The 27,516-nt window shown below is 42.0% G+C and overlaps 1 protein-coding gene across 3 annotated transcripts; it reads right to left on the bottom strand.

The window, feature by feature from the left end:
- Positions 1-1,380: 1,380 nt before the first annotated feature.
- LOC139562335 (sodium- and chloride-dependent GABA transporter 2-like) lies at positions 1,381-27,078 on the bottom strand. Of its 3 annotated transcripts, XM_071380001.1 has the most exons (15): positions 26,873-27,078; positions 15,918-16,126; positions 12,920-13,054; positions 11,583-11,723; positions 10,565-10,655; positions 10,292-10,424; positions 10,036-10,170; positions 9,537-9,640; positions 9,267-9,391; positions 8,950-9,062; positions 8,636-8,773; positions 8,195-8,297; positions 5,293-5,393; positions 3,011-3,181; positions 1,381-2,336 (listed from the first exon to the last, which is right to left on the bottom strand). In XM_071380001.1, exons 2-15 carry the CDS (start codon positions 16,120-16,122, stop codon positions 2,175-2,177), a joined length of 1,857 nt encoding a protein of 618 aa, XP_071236102.1. In that variant the 5' UTR covers positions 16,123-16,126; positions 26,873-27,078; the 3' UTR covers positions 1,381-2,174. The 3 variants fall into 3 exon arrangements, with proteins under 3 accessions (XP_071236102.1, XP_071236091.1, XP_071236109.1); XM_071379990.1 differs by lacking the exon at positions 5,293-5,393; XM_071380008.1 differs by lacking the exons at positions 5,293-5,393; positions 26,873-27,078 and having other exon boundaries at positions 12,920-12,989; positions 15,918-16,055.
- Between the last annotated feature and the right edge of the window lie 438 nt (positions 27,079-27,516).

Here is a 27,516-nt window from a genome sequence, read left to right as displayed (position 1 = left end):
AAGCAATGATGACGGCACGTGTTTCCTTGCAGGTAACCATGGTTGACAGAGGAAGAACAATGATTCTAAGCACCACCCTCATTTTGAAGCTTCCAGTCTGTTATTCGAACTCAATCAGCATGACAGAGTGATCTCCAGCCTTGTCCTCGTCAACACTCACACCTGTGTTAACGAGATAATCACTGACATGATGTCAGCTGGTCCTTTTGTGGCAAGGCTGAAATACAGTGGAAAAGTTTTTGGGGGGATTCAGTTCACTTGCATGGCAAAGAGGGACTTTGCAATTAATTGCAATTAATCTGATCACTCTTCATAACATTCTGGAGTATATGCAAATTGCCATCATACAAACTGAGGCAGCAGAATTTGTGAAAATTAATATTTGTGTCATTCTCAAAACTTTTGGCCACGACTGTATATGTCGGTCCAATCGGAAATTACCTTTACATTTCTATCTGAGAATCTGTAACACTTCAGCTTTACAGATTGAATAGAGCCCCTAGTCTTTAAACTCAGTGGAGTTTAGAACCAGAGTCTAACATCTCTGTTAGAACTACTATTACAAGTTGCTGAAGCACACCAGATGATAGCCTGACATGTGGAATGACACAACCAATTACAGGACCACAATGTGAAATAGTAGTGGAATACGTCATGTGCAGCTGGGGAATTGTGTAAAATTATCACGAGAACAACAATAATATATCAAAATCTTGAAACACTTTTATCACCCTAACCCGCTACATTGAGGGTCATAATGGTATCTATGAATGATAAAACACAAATTGTCATCAGGGATAGTAGAGCTGGAGCTGCCACTGCCTTTGCTCAGCAATCATCAGAGCCATTTGTACACTGTAATACAGACCATAAAAAGTTATTAAAGGATGAATATAGATATTGTACAAACAACTGTCTAAAGCTACGAGTATTCATTTTTCATATCAGAGTAAATTCACCTCAGACACAATTGCAGGTGGGGGACGCTCTGTGTTGGTTTAGCCTGAACTGGCAGTTAATGATAACTGCTGTTAACTACTGGTCTTATCTGTAACTCATAGAAGGGCATTGTTCCTGTATTAGTCTTCAGCTCGGCTATAGAACACAGTCTGTACCCTCTGGGGAAAATGTATTTACTGTCAGTGGAATGACGATGTCTCTGTTCAATTACTTCAGAGTAGGAGCGCTTATCTAGGTTCAGTTTAACCTTTGCTATGATCCTAGATCAGCACTTCTACTCTAGGACGCTTTATGAATACGGGCCCAGGTCTCAGATTAATTTTACGTCTGAATATCTGAAGAGATTTCTGCACCGAATTACACTTTTTATTTAAGTACTCCAAAGAATAAGGGTGGAAAAATGACTTATAAATCATGGCACAAGGTTTGATGATTTTATTGATATTGGCATCAAATCCTATCACAGTATTTTAGAGTGTTTCTACTATATATGCATCTACACAATCCCTTATAATTTACCATCGATATATTTTCACAAATGTCATACTTCACAAAGTCTTAAGAAATTACATAGTAGTAGAAAAAAACAATGTCGGATTATTAAACCCACCAAATCAAAGATAAAATGTATCTTTAAAAAAAATTGTTCACTTGTATATACAGACCCCAGGACCAATAGCATGACCGTCATGTTTTGTTTCCACCATGTTGTGTGACAGGTGTTTGATCCATTCATCCATTACTCTGCCATTACCACAGTCCTGGTTAAAGGACAACTTCAAAAGTCCATATTTTGTGCCGGACCTTACTCAATATCTCACTTCAGATGCTTTCTCTGCATTCTGTCATGAGACAGCAAGATTGACCTGTAATTCTAATAATTCTAGGTAGGGTTTTCAAGGCAAACAGAATCTCTCTTTTCACTTTCCAGAACCAGTGCTTCTACGTCTCATCAGCGCTACATACAACATACAGGAAATAGTGTGTGTTTTGGAAACACTTGTCCACATCGCCCTCCCAAGAAAAAGGCATGGGGTGGATTATGTTCTGTACTGTACTTTTCTAAGCCACTCAGACCAAGCGAAGGGTCACATAAGTCTCTGTTACACAACGGGAAGTATTTGTATTGTTTATGTCAGGACCTTGAGTGACTGGCTGGACCTGCTTATCTCTAGTCCTATAGGGATGGTGGCTGAGAGAGGGGGTCAGTGTCTCTACAGGGGGCCAGTGTCTCTGTCTAGGAGGTTGTGGTCCCAGGCTGGTGTCTCCATGTCCCCCAGGGGTCTGTCCTGCTCTGACTGCTTGGCCAGGTGGGAATTCTTCTGGGCCTTGGTCATGGGGAGATCCTCTGACGGCGTGGTGAGGATGGACAGTCTCTGAGGAATAAGAGAGAGGACAGAGAAGCATTTCAAAGATAAACCACCAAAGGAATGAGACATACAATAACTGGTGATGTTTGCAGAACGTTGATTGTTTTTCTTATTTTCTTAGTTGGTAGAAGAAACAACATCATCAGTGTGTATTGGGGAGTAAACGGGGTTTGGGTAATGGATCTGATCATTGTATAAATAGATACATAGCTAGCGATAACAACACAAGTGGTACCTGCCACCTTTTAAAAGATCTGAAGTTTTGGAATTGATAGTGAGAAATTAACCATGGCCTCTCATGACCATTGCTCTATCTTTGGAGGATGTCCTCAAAGACTTAGCCTCTATCGTCGACCTACGTAACTAGATATAGCTAGGCTACCTATGATATAATGCTTGATTTTTTTGTTGCTTATGGACCACTTTGAGATACTTTTCTGTTTTGAAACTCCAGTGCTTGACTTGGGCTGAGACAGTTGCCGGTACTCATGTTTGGTGTCGGTACTGTTTACATTTAGGTGCATGAGCTCCACAATACTTTTGAGCTAATATTGTAAAAGAGGAACAGGAGCTCAAGCTGTTAAACATTTTAGTTGCCGGGACTCAGCTCCGGAGAGCTCCTGCCCAAGTCAAGTAATGTGAAACTCTATAGAAACATAATAAATGATGTCCCTATTTACCTGTCGCAGTGTACCAGGAGTGACGCTCACGATGTACACCATCCATAGAGGAACCATGAGGGTGGAGGAGAGAGTGAACCACCAGCCAACGGCGGAACCCCACCAAGGATACTGAAAGGTGTTGTTGAACTTCAGCGGAGTAAACTTTATCAAGGAGAAGACAAATGTAGCCTAGAACAAAAGATATGGATGGAGGTTGTATAATAAACATTAAAGAACACAATGTATTTTCCGATAGCATTGTATTATTTATAACATATTAGGGTAACAGTGAGGGTTGAGTGAAGACAGAGATGAACAAGATAAGGTTAAGGACAAGGTTATGGTTTCTCCAGTACATTTAGGTCAGGCTTTTGGTGAAGCATTTATAATGGTCTAATATAAAGCATGAGCTGGCACACACCTAATATGTTCCTTCTGTTGATGATGCTTATCAGGCATTATAGTTGAAACAAATGATTACATGTAACAAACATTTTATGAAATTGGAAACAATTAAATATACATTACTAGTAATAAGTTTGGACAGACCTAATCATTCAAGGTTTTTTCTTTATTTTTTACTATTGTCTACATTGTAGAATAATAGTGAAAACATCAAAACTATGAAATAACATATATACGGAATCATGTAGTAACCAAAAAAGTGTTAAACAAATCAAAATATATTTTATATTCTTTAAATTATTCACCCTTTGCCTTGATGACAGCTTTGCAAGCTCTTGGCATTCTTTTAACCAGATTCATGAGGTAGTCACCTGGAATGCATTTCAATTAGCATGTGTGCCTTGTTAAAAGTTAATATGTGGAATTAATGCGTTTTAGCCAATCAGTTGTGTTGTGACAAAGTAGGGGTGGTATACAGAAGATAGCCCTATTTAGTAAAAGACCAAGTCCATAAGATTGTAAGAACAGCTCAAATAAGCAAAGAGAAATGACAGTCCATCATTACTTCAAGACATGAAGGTAAGACAATGCGGAACATTTCAAGAACTTTGAAAGTTTCTTTGAGTGCAGTTGCAAAAAACGTCAAGCGCTATGATGAAACTGGCTCTCATGAGGACCGCCACAGGAAAGGAAGACCTACAGTTACCTCTGCTGCAGAGGACAAGTTCATTAGAGTTAACTGCACCTCAGATTACAGCCCAAATAAATGCTTCACAGAGTTCAATTAACAGACACATCTCAACATCAACTGTTCAGAGGAGACTGCGTGAATCAGGCCTTCATGGTCAAATTGCTTCAATACACCAATAAGAAGAAGAGACTTGATTGGGCCAGGAAACACGAGCAATAGATATTAGACCAGTGGAAATCTGTTCTTTGGTCTGATGAGACAAAATTTGAGATTTTTGGTTCCAACCGCTGTGTCTTTGTGAGATGCAGAATAGGTGATTTGATGATCTCTGCATGTGTGGTTCCCACTGTGAAGCATGGAGGAGGTGTGATGGTGTGGGGGGGGGGGGGCTTGGAAAAGCGTTCCTCATGAAGCTGGTTGAGAGAGCGCTAGAGTGTGCAAAGCTGTCATCAAGGCAAAGGGTGTCTACTTTGAAGAATCTAAGATCAAAAATATATTTTGATTTGTTTTACACTTTTTTGGTTACTACATGATTCTGTATGTGTTATTTCATAGTTGTGATGTCTTCACTATTTTTCTACAATGTAGAAATTAGTAAAAAGAAAGAAAAACCCTTGAATGAGTACATGTGTTCCAACTTTTGAGTGCTACTGTATATGTGAAATTAAATTAAACAGTAATGTATGTTAATGTTAATCCTATGCTAGTGCTAATGATAACAAAAGCCTAATATATTCAATATGCTGTAAACTATTGTTTTCAAACAGTTTCACTCAATTCATTCTAATCAACCTAATAATTATGACACAACCCTCACTATTGTCATTAGTTGCACTAATTGCACTGTTTTGTCTACATAACCTGGTTCAATCATTCATAACATTACCCTGAAGAAGGAACAATGATGTCGAAACGTTGGTGGTTTACCCAATAAATTACAGTGAGTTTATACATAGAGTGTGCGACTCTCTTCGTTTTTATAGAAGCATTTATAATGAACATAAAGTTAGGATTATCTACTTTACATAGGTTACACATAGGCACCAATTTGATTTATATTTCTCTGTATTGTCATCTTAACTTCTGGTTTTCTGTAAATCACTTGTATTACTGGGACATCAACGTCATGTTTACTATAACTACATTTGGAAAAATAACAACTTAATTCGCTGTTGAGGGTGGGGTGTAAATAAATAAAACTTACAGTGCAGATGACTGGAGTGACATACTTCAAACAGTACTTAATGATGGGTAATGGTCGATAACCAATCATGTCCTCTATATTATCGTACAGACGGTCTGCACCTGTGGAGTAAACATATCAACAGGGACTCAAAATAACAGCAGTCAATAAAAGTGTTTGGTCAGTTGGTCTGTCAAATACCCAGTTGGTCTGTCAAATACCCAGTTGGTCTGTCAAATACCCAGGTAAACATTCTCAAACCACCAAGTGACAGACAGGTTTAAACAATTGCAGATTAGGAAACCTGGACAACAGCTCTAACCAGTGTTTCCCAAACTCGGTCCTGGGCCCCCAACAGCTGATTCAAATAACCAACTCATCATCAAGCTTTTATTATTTGATTCAGTTGTGTAGTGTTATGGCAAAAAACAAAACATGCACCCAGGGGTGGGCCCCAGGACCGAGTTTAGGAAACGCTGGTCTAAGGTACCTGTATTTCTTTGTTTAGAAAATCAGAGCTTACATTATGGCCATTCTTCTGAAAAAGTGGTGAAAAAAAATCAAATTAATATAAAAATAGGACCGGTGTCACGTATACTCTCTCTCCGGTGCTCTAGGTCACCAAGCTGCTCCTCATTACACACACCCGTCACAATCGTTACGCACACCAGCGCCTCATCAGACTCACCTGGACTTCATCACCTTCCTGATTACTTTCCCTATATCTGTCACTTCTTTTGGTTCCTTCCCCAGGCATTATTGTTTCTGTTCCAGTGTTCCTGCGCCTCTTCCTGCTCGTTAGGTTCCCGCGTCTCTACCGGCTCGTCAGGTTCCCACGCCTCTTCCGGCTCATCTGGTTCCCGCGCCTCTTCTGGCTCGTCAGGTTCCCGCCATACGCAAAAGGCACAATATCCACAACCAAGGGAAGGTAGTGTATGAGGGTGGGCGTTTTTAGAATCAATACCCAAACTCACACGGGGCCCAAGGGCAGTACGGGGGGACAGCCTGTCACTTCGCACACAGGGCCCTTGCCCGGAATGTGGCGCGTGTGAATTCTGGGGCAGGACGTTTGACTAGTATCCACCTGGTGGTAGTGTGGTACAAGTAATAAATGTAATACGTCAGATTCCCCCTCCTCTTCCGGCTCGACAGGTTCCCGCGCATCAGCAGAGACGACCGGTCCGCTCCTGGTCACCGAGATCGTCCTTTTGGTCAGTGTCCTGTGGCTGAAGCCGTGCGTCAGGGAGGTGGTACTGTCACATATACTCACCGGCGCTCTAGGTCACCAGGCTGCTCATTATTACACCCACTTGTCACCTGGACTTCATCACCTTCCTGACTCCTGAACAGCTAATCGAAGGGCTACCCAGACCCCTCTTTTACGTTGCTGTCTCTCTGTTTATAGTCTATGCATAGCCACTTTAACTCTACCTACATGTACATATTACCTCAATTATCTCGACTAACCGGTGCCCCCGCACATTGACTCTGTACCGGTACCCCCTGTATATAGCTTTGCTTGTTATTTTACTGCTGCTGTTTAATTATTGGTTACTTCTATTTTCTATTTTACTTATCTATTTTTTAATTTGCATTTATTTGAATTTGTTTTCTTAACTTCTTAAAGCATTGTTGGTTAAGGGCTTGTAAGTAAGCATTTCACTGTAAGGTCTACTACACCTGTTGTATTCGGCGCATGTAACAAATAACATGTGATTTGATTACCTTCCCTACATCTGTCACCCTTTAGGTTCCTTCCCAAGGCGTTGTTGTTTCTGTTCCAGTGTTCATGTCTGTACGCTACCCGTCTTTCTTGTTTTGTTCTATGTTGATTTAGTTATTAAATTCACTCCCTGAACTTGCTTCCCGACTCCCAGCGTACATGTTACAACCAGAACCTGTGATGTGAATAATCAAGGACTCAGGACTATAAGGTTCTACCTGCAAAATTTATAGTTTTAAAATAATAAGTATTTTTAAGTACCAGATCTCAGAACTGTTTTGTGATGTCCTCCTATTTTCAAGTATATCACCTTACTTACGTACAATTATTTGTTATTGACAACCCAGCATTGTGTGATTGGATTGCATGTAGAACCTTATAGCACCAAGTTAAAAGGTGTTTGCATAGATAGAACTTTCCGATTTTTTTATTTTTTTCATTGTAAATGTACTTTATCAAAAACCTGACTTCTCACACGTAAAGGACCACCTAAAGTGCAACTCTGTGAATAACTCATTTTTGACCAACATGTCAGAACCTTATAATCCCAAAGTAACGAGGTGTCATTTCACATCAATGTCCAAAGTGGCAATGTGTGCCAGAGGAACAACTTGGATAATGCCATAAACACCTTGAACAGAAACATCCTGAGGGAAGCTGACCTGCAATTAGGGTTTCTGTGATTGATTATCTGGGATTGATGGAATGCAGGGTCTTTTAAAACTCCTTGTTATCAGGGATCGTTGGGAAGTTCCTACTCCATTGAAGTTGACATTTAAAATGGTTAAGGTCAGGGTAAGGGTAAGGGTAGGTGTTAAGGTTAGGGTTCAAGATATGGAGGTCCCAAGGATCATATTTTACTATTATCTTTTCATAACACCTACAATGATACTGGTAACACTTAATAATAACTTACATGAAAATGCCTTCATAAATGTTTGTAATATAATACAAGTTTTAGATAGCTGGATAAACTAACTTACCTAGCAAACTATAACATGGTAGCTGACATGGGCTAATTGGGTGACTGTCAGTGACTGACATAACAAGAGGAAAACTGCGGATGCACTACCACGTTTCAAAATGTCACATTGTGTATTCTACTATGTTAACTAACAGTAAGTTGAGACCCCGACTGACATTGAACAAAAGTGGTTGCGGGCCCTTAAGCGACACTGGGAGTAGGCCGGGCTAACTCACCATAAACCCAGCTGATACACACTGACTGTAGTATAGCGAAGAGAAGCAGAGTCATCCCACTGCAGGCATAGTAATCAAACAGCTGGAAGATATACAGGCCTCCCTGCAAATAGAGGAGGGGTAGAGAAAGAAAGTATAAGGTCTTACTGAGCACAACAATAAGACTATAATCTACCTCCAGAGTCTACAAAACACTCAGACAATGATCGTAGGTGTGTCCAGCAGCCCAATCGCTTACGGAATAAGTGGAATCAACCAAATATTATGCGGAACGAGGAGGTATGTTGAAATACAGGGATATGTTGAAACAGATCACTTGGGAGGTAGATTATTGATCATATATCTCGTTACTGTCATGATTGATCTAATAACGATGGCCTTGAAATTCTATATTTTATATCCTATATCCTTATAGAATGATGACTTCAAATGACCTCTCACCTCTGTGACCATGACCAGGCCGATGAAGAAGCTACCCGCACTGATGATGATGAGGAGGATTTTACGCCGATGGCCAACCAGGAAGAAGGAGGGATACATGTCTGAGATAGCTGTCATCAAAGACTCCAGACCTACAAACTGAAGGAGAGATGATGGGGAAGTTCAGTGGAAACTCTCTTCTTTGAAATACTAGCTACTCCTTCACAGTTTCACATCCATTGAGTTTTGTGATGATTGTAGCAACTACTGTAGGTTATGTAATTATCCTTCGCAACGAAAATATTCCGTTGGCCTTCAGGACCACTCTAACACACCTCACTGTCTAACCCCAGTAGGATTATCATGATGAAGAAGAAGATGGCCCAAAGCTGGGGTAATGGCATCATGGCCACGGCACGAGGGTAGGCGATGAATGCCAGGCCAGGACCTGTATACAGCAACACAGGTAAACTCATTACTGAACTCTCAGAGGCAGAGGGAATAGTTAGATCCCTGAAATGCTAAGACACCTGTCTTGTAACAAAGCAGAACTTAGAAGGGTATGTTAATTTGTTTGTTTGTGCATTTTTTTTAAATGTATTTGATTAATTCATTAATTAAATTATTCATATCTCACTGTTGCAACACTTACCTGATTCGGCCACCGTTGAGATGTCTGTCCCTTGTTCATAAGCCATGAAGCCCAGAACAGAGAAGATCGCAAAACCGGCCACAAAGCTGGTTCCACTGTTCAACAGGCACAGGTACACACAGTCCCTAAAAAGAGATTCACTTCCCTGTTAGTCACAACACGAAATTACCTACAATATGGAGATCAACAAACTTTCCAGAAAACGTTCTGCCTGCACATTTTATCTAGCAAGGCACATTTACTGTTTCTGTACTTAATTCTTCCACTCACTTGTAACAGTTGTTGTCATATTTGTTGTAGCTGCCAAGAGCAGTCAGACAGCCGATGCAGATAGCATAGGAATAGAAGATTTGTGTTCCAGCATCCATCCACACCTGTGAGACACACCAGAGAGAGACACAATAGTCTTCATAGTTTCACAATTATGATATACTAGTCTCATCCCAGGGTGTTAGAGGTTAATTTAAATGGTACTTATTTTGACCTTGTAGCTATAATAAGTCAACAGAAAGTATATTTGCTTTGAAAATCAGAGTATTTTTTATCAGGTATTGATGTTGGAACAAATCTGATGCTCTTAAAATCACAAACTGTTCCACCAAGGGAGTTACGTTTATTGTGTCAGTGGTAATGGTTGCTGCCCTCGGTCATGTTGACCAGCGTTCAAACACCGACAGAGACGTTACCATTTATCCCCCACGAATCACTACAGTATGTACTGATTTTTGTTACACCTGAACACAAATTATACAGTGAAGTGTGTTCCTACCTGTGGGTCCGTGAGGCGGGCTGGGTCTGGGTAGAGGTAGAACTTGATACCATCTATTGCCCCCGGCAGTGTGAGTCCACGGACCAGCAACACCACCAGCATCAGATAGGGGAAGGTGGCAGTGAAGTAGACCACCTGAGGGGGGGGGGGGGGGGGGGACCAGACCAGCGTTACATTCACTCAGTCTATGGCTCATCCTAACAATTCTACAGTATTCATGGTGTCATCAGGTTGAATGGCAGATATCCCACCTTACCTTCCCAGTAGACTTCACTCCTTTCCAGACACAGAAGTAACAGAGAATCCATGACAGTAGAAGACACAGAGCCAGCTCCCAGCGAACACTGCCTAGCTTGTTTGGACTGTCTGTGAGATTCAAAACTCTTCTCCTGAAAATAATATTTTGAGTTACAATCCCACCACTTGCTTTTCACCATTCTCTCAACGCCTCCTAAGGCAAATAGCCATGATTTCCATCTGTAAGGACTTAATAAGGAGTTGATAAATTGGAATGATTTTGTATACTCACTCCCAGAACTCTCTCACTGGCGACGTTGCGTTTCCTGCTACTGTCCAATTTAGATGTCCCACTACTCTTCTGTCAAACTCCATGCAGGTTGCTGGTTAGGAGGAAATTAGACAATAACAAGCATGTCTCAGAACTGTCTGAATCTTTCCTGGATAAGGAGACATTTACAAAAATAAAACATTAATCAGCTGATATAGAATTTTGTGATCAATTTACCTAAATTTCAATTATCCTAATCGGTCTGCAACCCAGAGTGTGTAAAGTTCTGGTTTAAATGAAACAGACAGAATCCCCAGCTCACAATTAGTCAAACCCAGTTTTATTCACGAGAGCTCTACCGTTCATATACAAAGATGTTCCTTTTATAACATTCTTCTAACCTACGCACACACATACACACTAACATTAGGAGAGCTATCTTCTTCTCTAAAATTCTCACCACAGTTTCTCACTACCCAGCTGACAGTTACAGTCCCCCCCAGATAAAGGCTACCTGGAGGGGTCCTCCCTGTCCTATCTTATCTTCCCAGAGTTATAGCCGGGTCGGTTCAACCATAGTTTAATTGTTTCTAGGTGTTTTCTTAAGCATACACACATTTCTCTCTCTCCCAGTCTAACCTAGTTGGACTTATGTTTAATACTTTTAATTACTCCTTATCCATGCTACATAACCTCTAATCCCTAACGGTTAAGTTTCCGGGTAGAATTATTTAATCATTTATATTACCTTATAAATTATTTTATCATCAACTCACTTGTCAAAATCGTAATATCTCAGTTTGAAGTAGTGTCCATAAATGTAAGATACTATCTATCATTTGGGCATGACAAAGGTATGTCAACGTCAACATGTCTACACACTGAAGTTAACCTGGTCCCAGATCTGTTTGTGCTCTTTGCAATGCCAACTCCATTGCTGTCCTTGTCAATCCAAACAGGTTTGTTATGACAATGAGTGACAAGCAGTTGGTATGACAGCACAAGCAGACTGGCACTCAGGCTACACTGAAGTACATACCTGTGTTCCAGCTGTTTCTACAACTGGCCCAGGGGAGCTCAGAGCTGAATGAGGAGAAGAGGTAGAAGAAGGCCCAGGCTAGAATGATGATGTAATAGATGCTGGAATATAGAACCACCACCTGACCACCATAACCCAGTCCTGAGGAGGAGGAGGAGAAGGAGGAGGAGGAGATTTTACAGACAAACATGGAGATGTAAATGTAAAAAAAAAGGCTTCTTCTGAGAAATATATGTGACATTTATTAATTCCAATCACATTCTCAACCTAAAACCATAAAAAAACATTTAACTGTTTCTTTTTGATGTGGATTAGACTCCTTTCAAAGTCACCAGCCCTGATTAATAAGTTATGGTTAGACAGACAATTGTGAATGTTTGAACGCAGGACAAGTGTCTTGAATGCACGTGTCATTTCACATTAAGGACTATTACTTACTCTATCATGTAATAGCTAATGAATCACATTGTGAGCCTGTGTAATACTGTTGATTAATCCAAGCTTCATCCAATAACTTGAATTAAATGTTTTGTTACTTTAATCCCTTTTTCAAATGTTTTAATTAAATCAGGCCAGAAACAAACCAATCATCTCCCAAGCAATCTAAAATGTATTCTTATATTGTTTCTAACTGTTAAAGCAATGTGATTAAAATCATGGTGGATTGACTTTTACAAATACAAGAGTGCAATATTATTTACAGAAGGGAAAGCCTGCATGTACTGTGCATATATTGTACCTATTATGGCTAATTGTCTGGCTAATATGTCACCCTCAACCAGCACATTCTTGACAAAGGCTCCAGACAGAAACCTTGAGTTTACGTGCTGAATACCAATTTAAATCATATTGACATTGCTTTGGATTACAGTGCTACTTTCTCAAGTTTGGATATTGCAGCTAGGAGTTTTCCTGAGCACGAATACAACAAACAGACAAAGTTTGGTCTGCAGTCCCTCTAAATGTTATCTTTTCTTTTGGCACAGTTTACAGTACTATCAAATCTTTACTTTTCTGAAGGCTATAGCTTTTCTTCCTTCCAGCTATCAGGCTTTCATGTCTATTTCACCAAGATGGCATTCATCTTAGGAATTAAATGCTATCTATGGTCAGACAAACACTGACAATTGAATTCCTAATATGGATGCAATACGTACAACAAGACCCTGTGGCCGCATTCATAAAGCATTCATATAGCATACCAGTAGGATGGCGGATCTAGGATCAGATTAGCCTTTTAGATCACAATGACTAAGCTTATATGGACAGAGGGGACCTGATTCTAGATCAGCAGTCTTACTCAATGACGCTTTATAAATATGAGCCCTGATATTTACCTTCAAACAGGGGGCAGATCTTCCTCCAGCAGGTGATGCTGCCCTGCGTGGTGTACTGGCCCAGGGAGGTCTCCAGGAGAAAGAGTGGAATGCCACAGGTGAACAGAAAGAGCACATAAGGGATGAAGAACACCCCTTACGAACAACACAAGTTAAACCACAATTAACCATATGGCCCAAGACCATAACTTAATGTTTCACTTCACGTGATTATGGTTTCACAAGACTAACATTCTTTTCACAGAAGCCATCTCAACCACCTCAAACCGCCCACTTCTGGCTTGAGTGCATCTATACCGTCCAGAGAAGAGAACGCAGGTATTTACATATATTTTAGAGGGTGGAGCAGCTTTAATATTGAGGATAGATTGCCACTTCCTACAATGTAATTGTCTGGATCATTTCTAATCCCCCATATATTGTTTTGTGGAAATATATATATATATATATATATACATACATACATACACATACCCACATATATATACATAAACATGCATACATATACACATACACATACAGTATACATACATATAAATACCCATACATATATTCATATACATATCTTTTTAGAATATATTTTCATTTATTATTCCCAGCAAACCCTACCAACCCTCCCCTAATTGGACAAAACCAATAAATAATAACACTTAGGCTTCTACTTCCAGCTTATACATGCTATATACATTTTAAAGACACAATCTAATTTACAATAGTTTATTTTATTTCCCTGACGTAGGCCATGCAGCCGAAACGCGTCGGATTTTTAAAACTTTCTATTGAACATGCCATACTAATAAAGGAATTTAAATGAATTATATGAAGAGTGCCTTGGTCCTCTTTTCTTTTTGATGACAAATTTACCCCTTTTACCTAAGAGCACCTTCTGTCTACCAAAATGTACTATAGTGTACTTTAGTAGCGCTTTTTGACTCCTCTTTCTACTAGTTTATTTTCTTTGTTTTTAGTCCTGGCCTTCCTCTATTTCTGATGTTTATATTTGCCATATATTTATAACTGTGCTATTTCACAAAACTTCTGAACCTACATACATTTTACAGACCCTGAATGTTTTACATTTGTTATCTTGTTGTTATTATTCCCACCCTTCAGCTCCATTCAACCCCTCCCATCTATCTCTAACACCATCCATATTGGATTTCTATTTGCCATATATTTTTCAACTGTCCTGTGATGCTTCACAAAAGTACTGAACCTTTCTATTCTCATAGTTTCTACAGATTGTAAATTAAAGATAAACATTTTCGCTAAAATAATTATTATATTATTGATCGATTGACTATGACTTTTCAAATCACCCAGTATTGCTATCTGCAGCGTTAGCTCTAGGTAAATGTTGCAATTCTTCTGCCGTTGTCACGCCCTGACCTTAGAGAGCCTTTTTATGTCTCTATTTGGTTTGGTCAGGGTGTGATTTGGGGTGGGCATTCTATGTTTTTGTTTTCTATGATTTTGTATTTCTATGTTTTGGCCAGGTATGGTTCTCAATCAGGGACAGCTGTCTATCGTTGTCTCTGATTGGGAACCATACTTAGGTAGCCCTTTCCCTCCTTTCAGTGTGGGAAGTTGTCTTTGTTTGTGGCACTATAGCCTTAAGCGTCACGGTTGTTTTTGTATTGTTTATTGTTTTTGTCGGCGTCATCCTAAATAAAAGGAATATGTACGCTCACCACGCTGCGCTTTGATCCAGTTCTTTCGACGGCCGTGACAGCCGTTCCTGGACCTGTGACCAAAAACGAGCTACATATGGACAGTACCAAATTAAATGATCTAATGACTCTGCCTCCTCGCAGCAAAACCTGCAGAGCTGGGAAGATTGTATCCCCCATATATATAACATTCTATTGGCTGCAAGAATTTTGCATAATAATTTAAATGGAAAAATTCAATGTTTTGAATGCGGTGTCGTATTGTGTGTCAATTCATTACTCATGTGCCATGGAATCGGTACGTCGAAAATCTCTTCAACTATTTTGCAATTTATATAGCACAGTTGTCAGTTTTTTGGTCCTTAAATGAAACTGGTATATATTTTTATTTATCACAATTTTCTTTAACCAATTTTAGTCTTTAATGCAGGGCCGACAGACAAGTTCCTTACTTGTTCCCCCTTCCACTTGCCACTTCCATTTTTAGGTAATGCTGCAATCACATGGTTGTAACTTTGGGTAGAGCAGACATTTGCATATGTCTGTGTTAGCTGCATGTGTGACATAACTCCACCAGCCCTATTTATGATATAATTTACAGAGATGATACTTTTTTTAATGTTATCGAAAAAATAATGTTTTATCAACTAGTATATTTGAGTTTAACCACAAGAACTCAAGTATTTGTTTGTGTGGCTGACGGACTTAGCTAGCACCTGAAGTGTTGTGCGTGCATTTGGCATGTAAGTGTTAGGGATATTATCGTGGGGTATCTGGGACACGTTCAGTAGTCTAACATCATCGAACATTGCAGATAGAAAGGCCATGAATAGAGTCATTGTGATTCCTAATTCTACATGTCAGAGAGGCATGTTTGTTCTTCATAGCATATTTCTATCAGAGCGTAATAAAACGTTGTACAGTAGTGATGTGCATATCAGTATAGAGATTCTGGAAGCACCTAGAAGGTTTTGGTTCCTTTTGTGCACCCAGACATGCACTGTTGTTTTTATGATTGTGCCCGCCAGATAACATCTAGCCCTAGTGTGTAAATATCCCTATAATATTATAGCAACCACCGATATGTTTATATCAGGCCATGATTACACATCTCTTAATGATTATTCCATTACCGTCTTGTAATTGTGTGATTTCAATATTAGCCTAAGATATGAAAATAACAACTCTGTACTGTCTCCACCACAATGAAGTTAAATGAAGTGACTTGCTCTTTTGCATTGATAATGTAAAAGACAAAGGCTCACCTTGCCATACATTTAATGTGAGCTTAATTGTATGATCATGTAAAGATGTGATGTGAGACTCACCTCCTCCATTTTTGTAGCACAGATATGGGAACCTCCATACATTCCCCAAGCCTATGATCTGTCCGGCTACAGCCAGGAGGAACTCCAGCTTGCTGGACCACTGTCCCCTGGTCTGGGTGCTTGGCACAGGGACAGGATGGACCAGACCCATCTCCTGCTGGGAAAGCTTATTGAACCTCAAATTGGGATCATTATGCTTCTCCATAACACTGAGGAAGACAAAGACAAAGTTGGTTTTATGCGGTGAACACACATTTATCTAACATATTCTGTGTGCTATGAAGACAGTATAAGGACACACAGCTAACAGCTACATATGACCTGCTACATGAGAACAGCTATATTTGACCAGCTACATATGAACAGCTACATATGACCAGCTACATATGACCCGCTAGATATGAATGCTACATATGACCAGCTACATATGACCAGCTACATATGACCAGCTACATATGACTAGCTACATATGAACAGCTACATATGAACAGCTACATATGACTAGCTACATATGACCAGCTACATATGACTAGCTACATATGAACAGCTACATATGAACAGCTACATATGACTAGCTACATATGAACAGCTACATATGACTAGCTACATATGACTAGCTACATATGAACAGCTACATATGACTAGCTACATATGAACAGCTACATATGACTAGCTACATATGAACAGCTACATATGACTAGCTACATATGAACAGCTACATATGACTAGCTACATATGACTAGCTACATATGACCAGCTACATATGACTAGCTACATATGAACAGCTACGGTACATATGACTAGCTACATATGAACAGCTACATATGAACAGCTACGGTACATATGACTAGCTACATATGAGCAGCTACATATGAACAGCTACGGTACATATGACCTGTCAAGTACAGCAAAACATGAGCCCCTTTCTTCCATGCTTTGGATAGATCTGCATTTCTTGCTGTTTGGGGTTTTAGGCAGGGTTTCTGTATAGCACTTTGTGACATCTGCTGATGTAAATACATTTGATTGATTGATTGATTGATTGGATAGCCTAGCGGTTAAGAGTGTTGGGCCAGTAACCGAATGTCTCTGGTTTGAATCCCCCATCAGACCAGGTGAAAAATGTGTCGGTGTGCCCTTGAGCAAGGCATTTAACCCTAATTGCTTCTGTAAGTTGCAATGGATAAGAGTGTTTGCTAAAATATGAATTTACATATGAACAGCTTCATATGACCTGTCAAGAAAAAACGGGGGAAAAAGGAAGGTCCAGTGCAGCAAAACATGTGTCAGCGTGTGCGCTACTAGTGTGGAAGTCAGGTGCAGGAGAGCGGTGCAGGAGAGCAGAGAGTTGTGATCAGGCGCACACTTTATTCGGCAGAAGCAAACAACAAACGGACGCAACAGTGTCCAACAAACCTCCAGCCAAAGGCAAAAGTGCGAAGCGCGACAAAGTCACAAATAAGCAAAAATGTTTAACAATAAACATACTCCAGGTTGAAACATATTACTCGGGGAAAAAACAGCTAGGCGCGTCAATACAAAACACATAACAAAACAATCCCACACAAAGACATGGGGGGAACAGAGGAATATATATATATGCAGTTGATTAGGGAATGTAAACCAGGTGTGCGGGGAACAAGACAAAACAAATGGAACAATGAAAAATGGAGCGGCGATGGCTAGAAGGCCGGTGACGTCGACCGCCGAACGCCGCCCGAACAAGGAGGGGAGCCGACTTGTTCGGCGGAAGTCGTGACAACATGAGCCCCTATTATTCAATAAATTTGATCTTTCTTTTGTCCAGCTCCTGTTATTACTATGGATGCGCATAACCCCCCCCCCTCCAAAGGAAATTAGCGAGGCACTGTTAAAATGTACTGTTCTGAAGGTAAAATAAGCAATGTTGACTTATAACAGTGGAATCAACTACTGTATTGCGCTCCGTGTATTATTTTTACAGTTTCTGTAATTTAGCAGAGACTCTTGTCCAAAGCAACTTACAGTAGTAAGTGAATACCTTTTTATACTGGTTAATTGACCCCTTAACCCTGGCATTGCAAGCGCCATGCTCTACCAACTGAGCTACACATGACAGTATGAAGAAACATCGATTTTTATTCTTTAATGATCCTGAGAAAAGTCACGGTTCCCATACACTGATCCATACTAGGGTCTATTCTAGAAGTAGCCTGAGTATCGGGAGAAGCCTGATTATCTGGGAATAGCCAATACCAGCAGACGTTTTGGCATTGGCCACACAAAGAGGTGAGATTCCAATTGAATCTGATATTGTGAGGAGCCAGGGCAGCATCTCACTGTTTGGCAATGTGTATGAATGTTCAAATTCCACACTGTTGTACCAGTCTTGTTGCATTAGCGTAGGAGGGGATCAGCACAGCTTGGTGGGACTAGTGTAATCCTGTCATCAATGTTGCCTTTGTGCCCTTGCCTAGTATCCCTGTGGGAGTAGGACACATACAATGGAAAATATGTGCTGCAGCTGCTGCTACCATTATGGTGATTTATGAAAATGAACACCCTGTACTTATACAGTTATAAGAAGCACAAGCGCAATGTCTGTTGCTAGGGCAATGTGTTCTAAATAGTTACCTTTACCTTCACCATTTAAAGTATGAGGAACTTCCTGGGCATGCATCAGAGGAGGACACTACTGTGACACTACTAGACACCCAGTAGTCAACCTGCCAGAGCCAGGGCACAGTTTGTGATACTAAGAGTAGGTACTGACTGTATATCTTTGATAGTATAATATTTATTGGTTCAATACAGTACACCCTGTTTTAAATGGATGACAGAGTTGATAGAGAAGACATGTAATGATTTATGGGAACAATAAGATAAATATGGAGTGTTAATACAGCTAAATATCAAAGTTAATTAGTCCGTTTTTTGGGCTATACTTAGTTTTGTCTAAGGGTAGGCTGTGCTTTGGCAAAGTAGGTGGGGTTGTATCCTGCCTGGTTAGCCTTCACCGGGGGTTTGATGGAATAGCCTGGCAGCAGGTATCCTAGTGGTAAGAGTGTTGGGCCAGTAACAGAAAGGTTGCTAGATCAAATCCCTGAGCCGACAAGGTTAAAAATCTGTTGTTCTGCAGTTAACCCGCTGTCATTGTAAATAACAATTTTGTTCTTAACTGACTTGCCTAGTTAAATAAAATTAAAATTAAAATGAAAAAAATGAATAGTCTATGTGCCGGGGGGCTAGGGTCAGTCTGTCCTATCTGGTGAAATTCTCCTGTCTTATCTAGTATCCTGTGTGAACTTAAGTATGCTCCCTCTAATTCTCCCATCTCTTTCTCTTTCTCTCTCTCTCTCTCCCTCTCTCTCTCTCTCTCTCTCTCTCTCTCTCTCTCTCTCTCTCTCTCTCTCTCTTTCTCTCTGAGGATCTGAGCCTTAGGAGCATGACTCAGGACTACCTGGCCTTTAGGTTTTAGGTTTGATTTATTCGCACCAAAAAAAGAAGTGAAAGACAAAACAGTACACATAAAACATGATAAAACAGGGTGCAGGTGAGGTTGGAAGCCCAATACCCCATAATGACAAAGCGAAAACAGGTTTTTAAACAGTTTTGCTAAATTATTAAAACAGAAATACCTTATTTACATAAGAATTCGGACCCTTTGCTATGAGACTTGAAATTGAGCTCCAGTGCATCCTGTTTCCATTTTTATTTATTTTATTTCACCTTTATTTAACCAGGTAGGCTAGTTGAGAACAAGTTCTCATTTGCAACTGCGACCTGGCCAAGATAAAGCATAGCAGTGTGAACAGACAACACAGAGTTACACATGGAGTAAACAATAAACAAGTCAATAACATGGTAGAAAAAAAGAGAATCTATATACAATGTGTGCAAAAGGCATGAGGTAGGCAATAAATCGAATAATTACAATTTAGCAGATTAACACTGGAGTGATAAATCATCAGATGATCATGTGCAAGAAGAGATATTGGTACTGGTGTGCAAAAGAGCAGAAAAGTAAAGAAATAAAAGCAGTATGGGGGGTGAGGTAGGTAAATTGGGTGGGTAGTTTACAGATGGACTATGTACAGCTGCAGCGATCGGTTAGCTGCTCGGATAGCAGATTTTTAAAGTTGTTGAGGGAGATAAAAGTCTCCAACTTCAGAGATTTTTGCAATTCGTTCCAGTCGCAGGCAGCAGAGAACTGGAAGGAAAGGCGTCCAAATGAGGTTTTAGCTTTAGGGATGATCAGTGAGATACACCTGCTGGAGCGCGTGCTGCGGGTGGGTGTAGCCATCGTGACCAGTGAACTGAGATAAGGCGGCACTTTACCTAGCATAGCCTTGTAGATGACCTGGAGCCAGTGGGTCTGACGACGAACATGTAGCGAGGGCCAGCCGACTAGGGCATACAGGTCGCAGTGGTGGGTCGTATAAGGTGCTTTAGTAACAAAACGAATGGCACTGTGATAAACTGCATCCAGTTTGCTGAGTAGAGTGTTGGAAGCTATTTTGTAGATGACATCGCCGAAGTCGAGGATCGGCAGGATAGTCAGTTTTACTAGGGTAAGTTTGGCGGCGTGAGTGAAGGAGGCTTTGTTGCGGAATAGAAAGCCGATTCTTGATTTGATTTTGGATTGGAGATGTTTGATATGAGTCTGGAAGGAGAGTTTGCAGTCTAGCCAGACACCTAGGTACTTATAGATGTCCACATATTCTAGGTCGGAACCGTCCAGGGTGGTGATGCTAGTCGGGCGTGCGGGTGCAGGCAGCGAACGGTTGAAAAGCATGCATTTGGTTTTACTAGCGTTTAAGAGCAGTTGGAGGCCACGGAAGGAGTGTTGTATGGCATTGAAGCTCGTTTGGAGGTTAGATAGCACAGTGTCCAAGGAAGGGCCGGAAGTATATAGAATGGTGTCGTCTGCGTAGAGGTGGATCAGGGAATCGCCCGCAGCAAGAGCAACATCATTGATGTATACAGAGAAAAGAGTCGGCCCGAGAATTGAACCCTGTGGTACCCCCATAGAGACTGCCAGAGGACCGGACAACATGCCCTCCGATTTGACACACTGAACTCTGTCTGCAAAGTAGTTGGTGAACCAGGCAAGGCAGTCATTAGAAAAACCGAGGCTACTGAGTCTGCCGATAAGAATATGGTGATTGACAGAGTCGAAAGCCTTGGCCAGGTCGATGAAGACGGCTGCACAGTAATGTCTTTTATCGATGGCGGTTATGATGTCGTTTAGTACCTTGAGCGTGGCTGAGGTGCATCCGTGACCGGCTCGGAAACCGGATTGCACAGCGGAGAAGGTACGGTGGGATTCGAGATGGTCAGTGATCTGTTTGTTGACTTGGCTTTCGAAGACCTTAGATAGGCAGGGCAGGATGGATATAGGTCTGTAACAGTTTGGGTCCAGGGTGTCTCCCCCTTTGAAGAGGGGGATGACCGCGGCAGCTTTCCAATCCTTGGGGATCTCAGATGATACGAAGGAGAGGTTGAACAGGCTGGTAATAGGGGGTGCGACAATGGCGGCGGACAGTTTCAGAAATAGGGGGTCCAGATTGTTGTCAAGCCCAGCTGATTTGTATGGGTCCAGGTTTTCCAGCTCTTTCAGAACATCTGCTATCTGGATTTGGGTAAAGGAGAAGCTGGGGAGGCTTGGGCGAGTAGCAGCGGGGGGGGCGGGGCTGTTGGCCAAGGTTGGAGTCGCCAGGAAGAAGGCATGGCCAGCCATTGAGAAATGCTTGTTGAAGTCTTCGATTATCACGGATTTATCGGTGGTGACCGTGTTACCTAGCCTCAGTGCAGTGGGCAGCTGGGAGGAGGTGCTCTTGTTCTCCATGGACTTTACAGTATCCCAGAACTTTTTGGAGTTAGAGCTACAGGATGCGAATTTCTGCTTGAAAAAGCTGGCCTTTGCTTTCCTGACTGACTGCGTGTATTGGTTCCTGACTTCCCTGAACAGTTGCATATCGCGGGGGCTCTTCGATGCTATTTCAGTTCGCCACAGGATGTTTTTGTGCTGGTCGAGGGCAGTCAGGTCTGGAGTGAACCAAGGGCTATATCTGTTCTTGGTTCTGCATTTTTTGAACGGAGCATGCTTGTCTAATATGGTGAGGAAGTAACATTTAAAGAATGACCAGGCATCCTCAACTGACGGGATGAGGTCAATATCCTTCCAGGGTACCCGGGCCAGGTCGATTAGAAATCATCCTTGAGATGTTTCTACAACTTCATTGGAGTCCACCTGTGGTAAATTCAATTGATTGGACATGATTTGGAAAGGCACACACCTTTCTATATAAGGTCCCACAGTTGACAGTGCATGTCAGAGCAAAAACCAAGGCATGAGGTTGACGGAATTGTCCGTAGCGCTCCGAGACAGGATTGTGTCAAGGCACAGATCTGGGGAAGGGTACCAAAAAATGTCTGCAGCATTGAAGGTCCCCAAGAACACAGTGGCCTCTGTCATTCTTCAATGGAAGAAGGTTGGAACCACCAAGATTCTTCCTAGAGCTAGCCACCCCTGAGCAATCGGGGTAGAAGAGCCTTGGTCAGGCAGGTGACCAAGAACCCAATGGTCCCTCTGACAGAGCACTAGAGTTCCTCTGTAGAGATGAGAGAGCCTTCCAGAAGGACAAACATCTCTGCAGCACTCAACCAATCAGGCCTTTATGGCAGAGTGGCCAGACGGAAGCCACTCCTCAGTAAAAGGCACATGACAGCCCGCTTGGAGTTTGCCAAAAGACACCTAAAGACTCTCAGACCATGAGAAACAAGATTCGCTGGTCTGATGAAACCTGAGTTATTTCCGGCGCCGACAAAGATGGCCGCCTCGCTTCGCATTCTTAGGAAACTATGCAGTATTTAGTTTTTTTATGCATTATTTCTTACATTGTTACTCCAGGAAATCTTAAGTCTTATTACATACAGCCAGGAGGAACTATTGGATATAAGAGCAATGTCAACTTACCAACATTACGACCAGGAATACGACTTTCCCGAAGCGGATCCTTTGTTTGGTCCACCACCCAGGACAATGGACCGGATCCCAGCAGGCGACCCAAAACAACGGCGTCGCAGAAGGGGCAAACATAGCGGTCTTCTGGTCAGGCTCTGTAGACAGGCACATTGCCCACCGCTCCCGAGTAAACTCCTGGCCAATGTCCAGTCTCTTTACAACAAGGTAGACAAAATCCGAGCAAGGGTTGCATTCCAGAGAGACCTCAGAGATTGTAACATTCTCTGTTTCACGGAAACATGGCTCACTCGGGATACGTTATCAGAGTCGGTACAGCCACCTGGTTTCTTCACGCATCGCGCCGACAGAAACAAACATCTCTCTGGTAAGAAGAAGGGCGGGGGTGTATGCCTTATGATTAACGTGTTGTGGTGTGATCATAACAGCATACAGGAACTCAAGTCCTTTTGTTCACCTGACCTAGAATTCCTTACAATCAAATGCCAACCGCATTATCTACCAAGAGAATTCTCTTTGATTATAATCACAGTCGTGTATATCCCCCCCAGGCAGACACCTTGACGGCCCTGAAAGAACTTCATTTGACTATATGTAAACTGGAAACCACATATCCTGAGGCTGTATTTATTGTAGCTTGGGATTTTAACAAGGCTAATCTGAAAACAAGGCTCCCTAAATTTTATCAGCATATCGAATGCGTGACCCGGGCTGGCAAAATTCTGGATCATTGTTACTCTAACTTCCGCGATGCAAACAAAGCCCTCCCTCACCCTCCTTTCGGCAAATCTGACCACGGCTCCATTTTGTTGCTCCCAGCCTATAGACAGAAACTAATACAGGAAACGCCTGTGCTCAGGTCTGTTTAACGCTGGTCCAACCAATCTGATTCCACGCTTCAAGATTGCTTCGATCACGTGGACTGGGATATGTTCCGGATAGCATCGGACAACAACATTGATGTATACGCTCATTTGGTGAGCGAGTTTATTAGCAAGTGCATCAGTGATGTTGTACCCACGGTGACTATTAAAACCTTCCCCAAACAGAAACCGTGGATTGAAGGCAGCATTCGCGCAAAACTGAAAGTGTGAACCACTGCTTTTAATCAGGGCAAGGCGACCGGAAACATGACCGAATACAAACAGTGTAGCTATTCCCTCCGCAAGGCAATCAAACAAGCTAAGTGTCAGTATAGAGACAAAGTAGAGTCGCAATTCAACGGCTCAGACACGAGAGGTATGTGGCTGGGTCTACAGTCAATCATGGACTACAAAAAGAAAACCAGCCCCGTTGCGGACTCCGATGTCTTGCTCCCAGACAAACTAAATAACTTCTTTGCTCGCTTTGAGGACAATACAGTGCCAACGACACGGCCTGCTACCAAAACCTGCGGGCTCTCCTTCACCGCAGCCAACGTGAGTAAAACATTTAAACGTGGTAACCCTCACAAGGCTGCCGGTCAAGACGGTATCCCTAGCCGCGTCCTCAGAGCATACGCAGACCAGCTGGCTGGTGTGTTTACGGACATATTCAAACAATCCCTATCCCAGTCTGCTGTTCCCACATGCTTCAAGAGGGCCACCATTGTTCCTGTTCCCAAGAAAGCTAAGGTAACTGAGCTAAATGACTACTGCCCCGTAGCACTCACTTCCGTCATCATGAAGTGCTTTGAGAGACTAGTCAAGGATCATATCACCTCCACCCTACCTGACACCCTAGACCCACTCCAATTTGTTTACCGCCCCAATATGTCCACAGACGACGCAATCGCAATCACACTGCACACTGCCCTAACCCATCTGGACAAGAGGAATACCTATGCAAGAATGCTGTCCATCGACTACAGCTCAGCATTTAACACCATAGTAGCCTCCAAATTCGTCATTAAGCTCGAGACCCTGGGTCTCGACCCCGCCCTGTGCAACTGGGTCCTGGACTTTCTGACAGGCTGCCCCCAGGTGGTGAGGGTAGGGAACAACATCTCCACCCCGCTGATCCTCAACACTGGGGCCCCACAAGGGTGCGTTCTCAGCCCTCTAATGTACTCCCTGTTCACCCATGACTGCGTGGCCATGCACACCTCCAACTCAATCATCAAGTTTGCAGACGACACTACAGTGGTAAGCTTGATTACCAACAACGACGAGACGGCCTACAGGGAGGAGGTGAGGGCCCTCGGAGTGTGGTGTCAGGAAAATAACCTCACACTCAACGTCCACAAAACAAAAGGAGATGATCGTGGACTTCAGGAAACAGCAGAGGGAGCACCCCCCTATCCACATTGATGGGACAGTAGTGGAGAAGGTGGAAAGTTTTAAGTTCCTACACATCACGGCATCCACCAACACATCCACCCACACAGACAGCGTGGTGAAGAAGGCGCAACAGCGCCTCTTCTTCTCTTCTGCAGAGAAGAATGTAGTCAAACAGATGTGCCAAGCCTGTAGCATCATACCCAAGAATACTCAAGGCTGTAATGGCTGCCAAAGTTGCTTCAACAAAGTACTGAGTAAAGGATCTGAATTCTTTTGTAAGTGTGATATTTCAGTTGTTGTTATTTTTAATAAATTAACAAACATGTCTAAAAACCTGTTTTTGCTTTCTCATTATGGGGTATTGTGTGTAGATTGATGAGGGGAAAAAACTATTTAAACGCTTTTAGAATGAGGCTGTAAACTAACAAAATGTGGAAAAAGTCATGGGGTCTGAATACTTTCCCAAGGCACTGTATATGAAAACCGCACCACAAAAAAAACATGTTTTTTTGTGTGTGTGTGTATGTGAGTGTGCAGGTTTGTGTGTGTGAGTGTGAGAGTTAGGCTACATGGAGGGGATTATTGGGTAGTTTGGGACATCAGGCTAACCCCCAGTCTTCACTTGACCTGATGACTCCTTGCTGTGCTCGTCCCCAGTCCACCTGGTTGTACTGTTGATCCAGTTTCTGCTGTTTTGTCTGTGGCTATGGAACCCTGACCTGTTTACCGGATGTGATACCGTGTCCCGGACCTGCTGTTTTCGACCCTCTCTCTCCTTCTCCCCTCCGCTCTCTCTCTCTCTACCGCAACTGCTGTCTCGAACTCTGAATGCTTGGCTATGAAAAACCAACTGACATTTAGTTAATAGGTGATGACCTGTTGCATCCTCTACAACCACTGTGATTATTATTTGACCCTGCTGGTCATTTATGAATGTGTGAACATCTTGAAGAACGCTCTGGCCTTAATGGCCATGTACTCTTGTAATATCCACCCGGCACAGCCAAAAAAGGACTAGCCTCCCCTCAGCCTGGTTCCTCTCTAGGTTTCTTCCTAGGTTCATGCCTTTCTAGGGAGTTTTTCCTAGCCCCCGTGCTTCTACATCTGCATTGCTTGCTGTTTGGGGTTTTAGGCAGGGTTTTCTGTACATCTGCTGATGTAAAAACTGGCTTTATAAATAAATCATATTTTCTAGGTTCATTGTTCATGTCTGAGTCGTCTCTGTTTAATATTTTAGCATACTGTAGTGTTTCTTTTTTTCTCTTAAGGTTTGTAGCTTGAATTATGAAAATAATATCTACCTCAACAACCAGTAATTCTGCTTTCAAATCGAAAGAATGCAATAAGAGGACTTTTACGTTGATTAGACATGCCTGTATAGTTACATAGAACAGGAAGACACTGCTGCACTCACTAGCACTGCTGAGCCTCCAGTCTGTAACCTTTGGCCTACATTCAGCGCCTGCAACAAGTGCTACTGACTGCAGATAGAGAGAGAGAGAGAGCGAGAGACAGCGAGAGAAAGAGAAAGAGAAAGAGAGCTACCATACCACTGACTGAACCCTCATGTCTGTCTCTGTCTCTCTGTACATCTAGGGAGATGTCTAGGTGTTATCATAGCCCCCGCCTGCCAAGTTTGCTAGATTTCAAATACAAACAGTGATAAACAGTCTAAATAAAAGGTTTCCTGATAGAAACGGAAGAGACTAGAACGCGCGAGAGAGAGAGAGTACCTTAAGGATGAAGTTGTAGTTCTGAAGTCTGTTGTAGTAGTCTACTTCTCCATTAAGGAAGACTTGTTCTGGTCCCTTTCATTGGAAGCAAACCTAGACCATGTGTTTCTCCCTGTCAAATGCCATTCCCAGAACTAACCATGAGTGAACCCATGTGGATAGTTTGGAGTGTGTGTGTGTTCATGTGCCTGTGTGTGTGAGGCGGAGCTATTGAGTCGAGGTTACACTGGCTCCTTCATTGCGAGGAAGAGGAGGGGATTTGCTCTGTGAGAGCGGCAGCAGCGTGCTGGCTTCTTTTGAATGCTGTAGGGGCATGGATGTGTGGAATGTGAACAAATGAACTCTGCATTACAACTTTACAATGGATAGAGGAGAGGAGTGACAGAACTTGAGCACTTAAATGAATAGGAAAAGGGGGCATAATACACCTAATGTACATTACTTGCAAAACTTTTGAAATGTAATGGAGAGTGATAATGTTACATCTAGTTTGACAGATGTATTTTTTTATTACCTCATACCAAAGTCCACTGATTTCAACAGTTTAAAATATGCTGTACTTTATGTAGTATTTCAACATATCAGCATGATCATTAATTGCTAGTTGGATGGACGGTGTCTAATGACTGTGAATGTAATTTAAA

This window comes from Salvelinus alpinus, chromosome 2 (assembly GCF_045679555.1).
Source record: "Salvelinus alpinus chromosome 2, SLU_Salpinus.1, whole genome shotgun sequence".
Classification (NCBI taxonomy): domain Eukaryota; kingdom Metazoa; phylum Chordata; class Actinopteri; order Salmoniformes; family Salmonidae; genus Salvelinus; species Salvelinus alpinus.
Note: the sequence above shows the minus strand (reverse complement) of the source record. Positions and strands in the feature narration are given on the sequence as shown.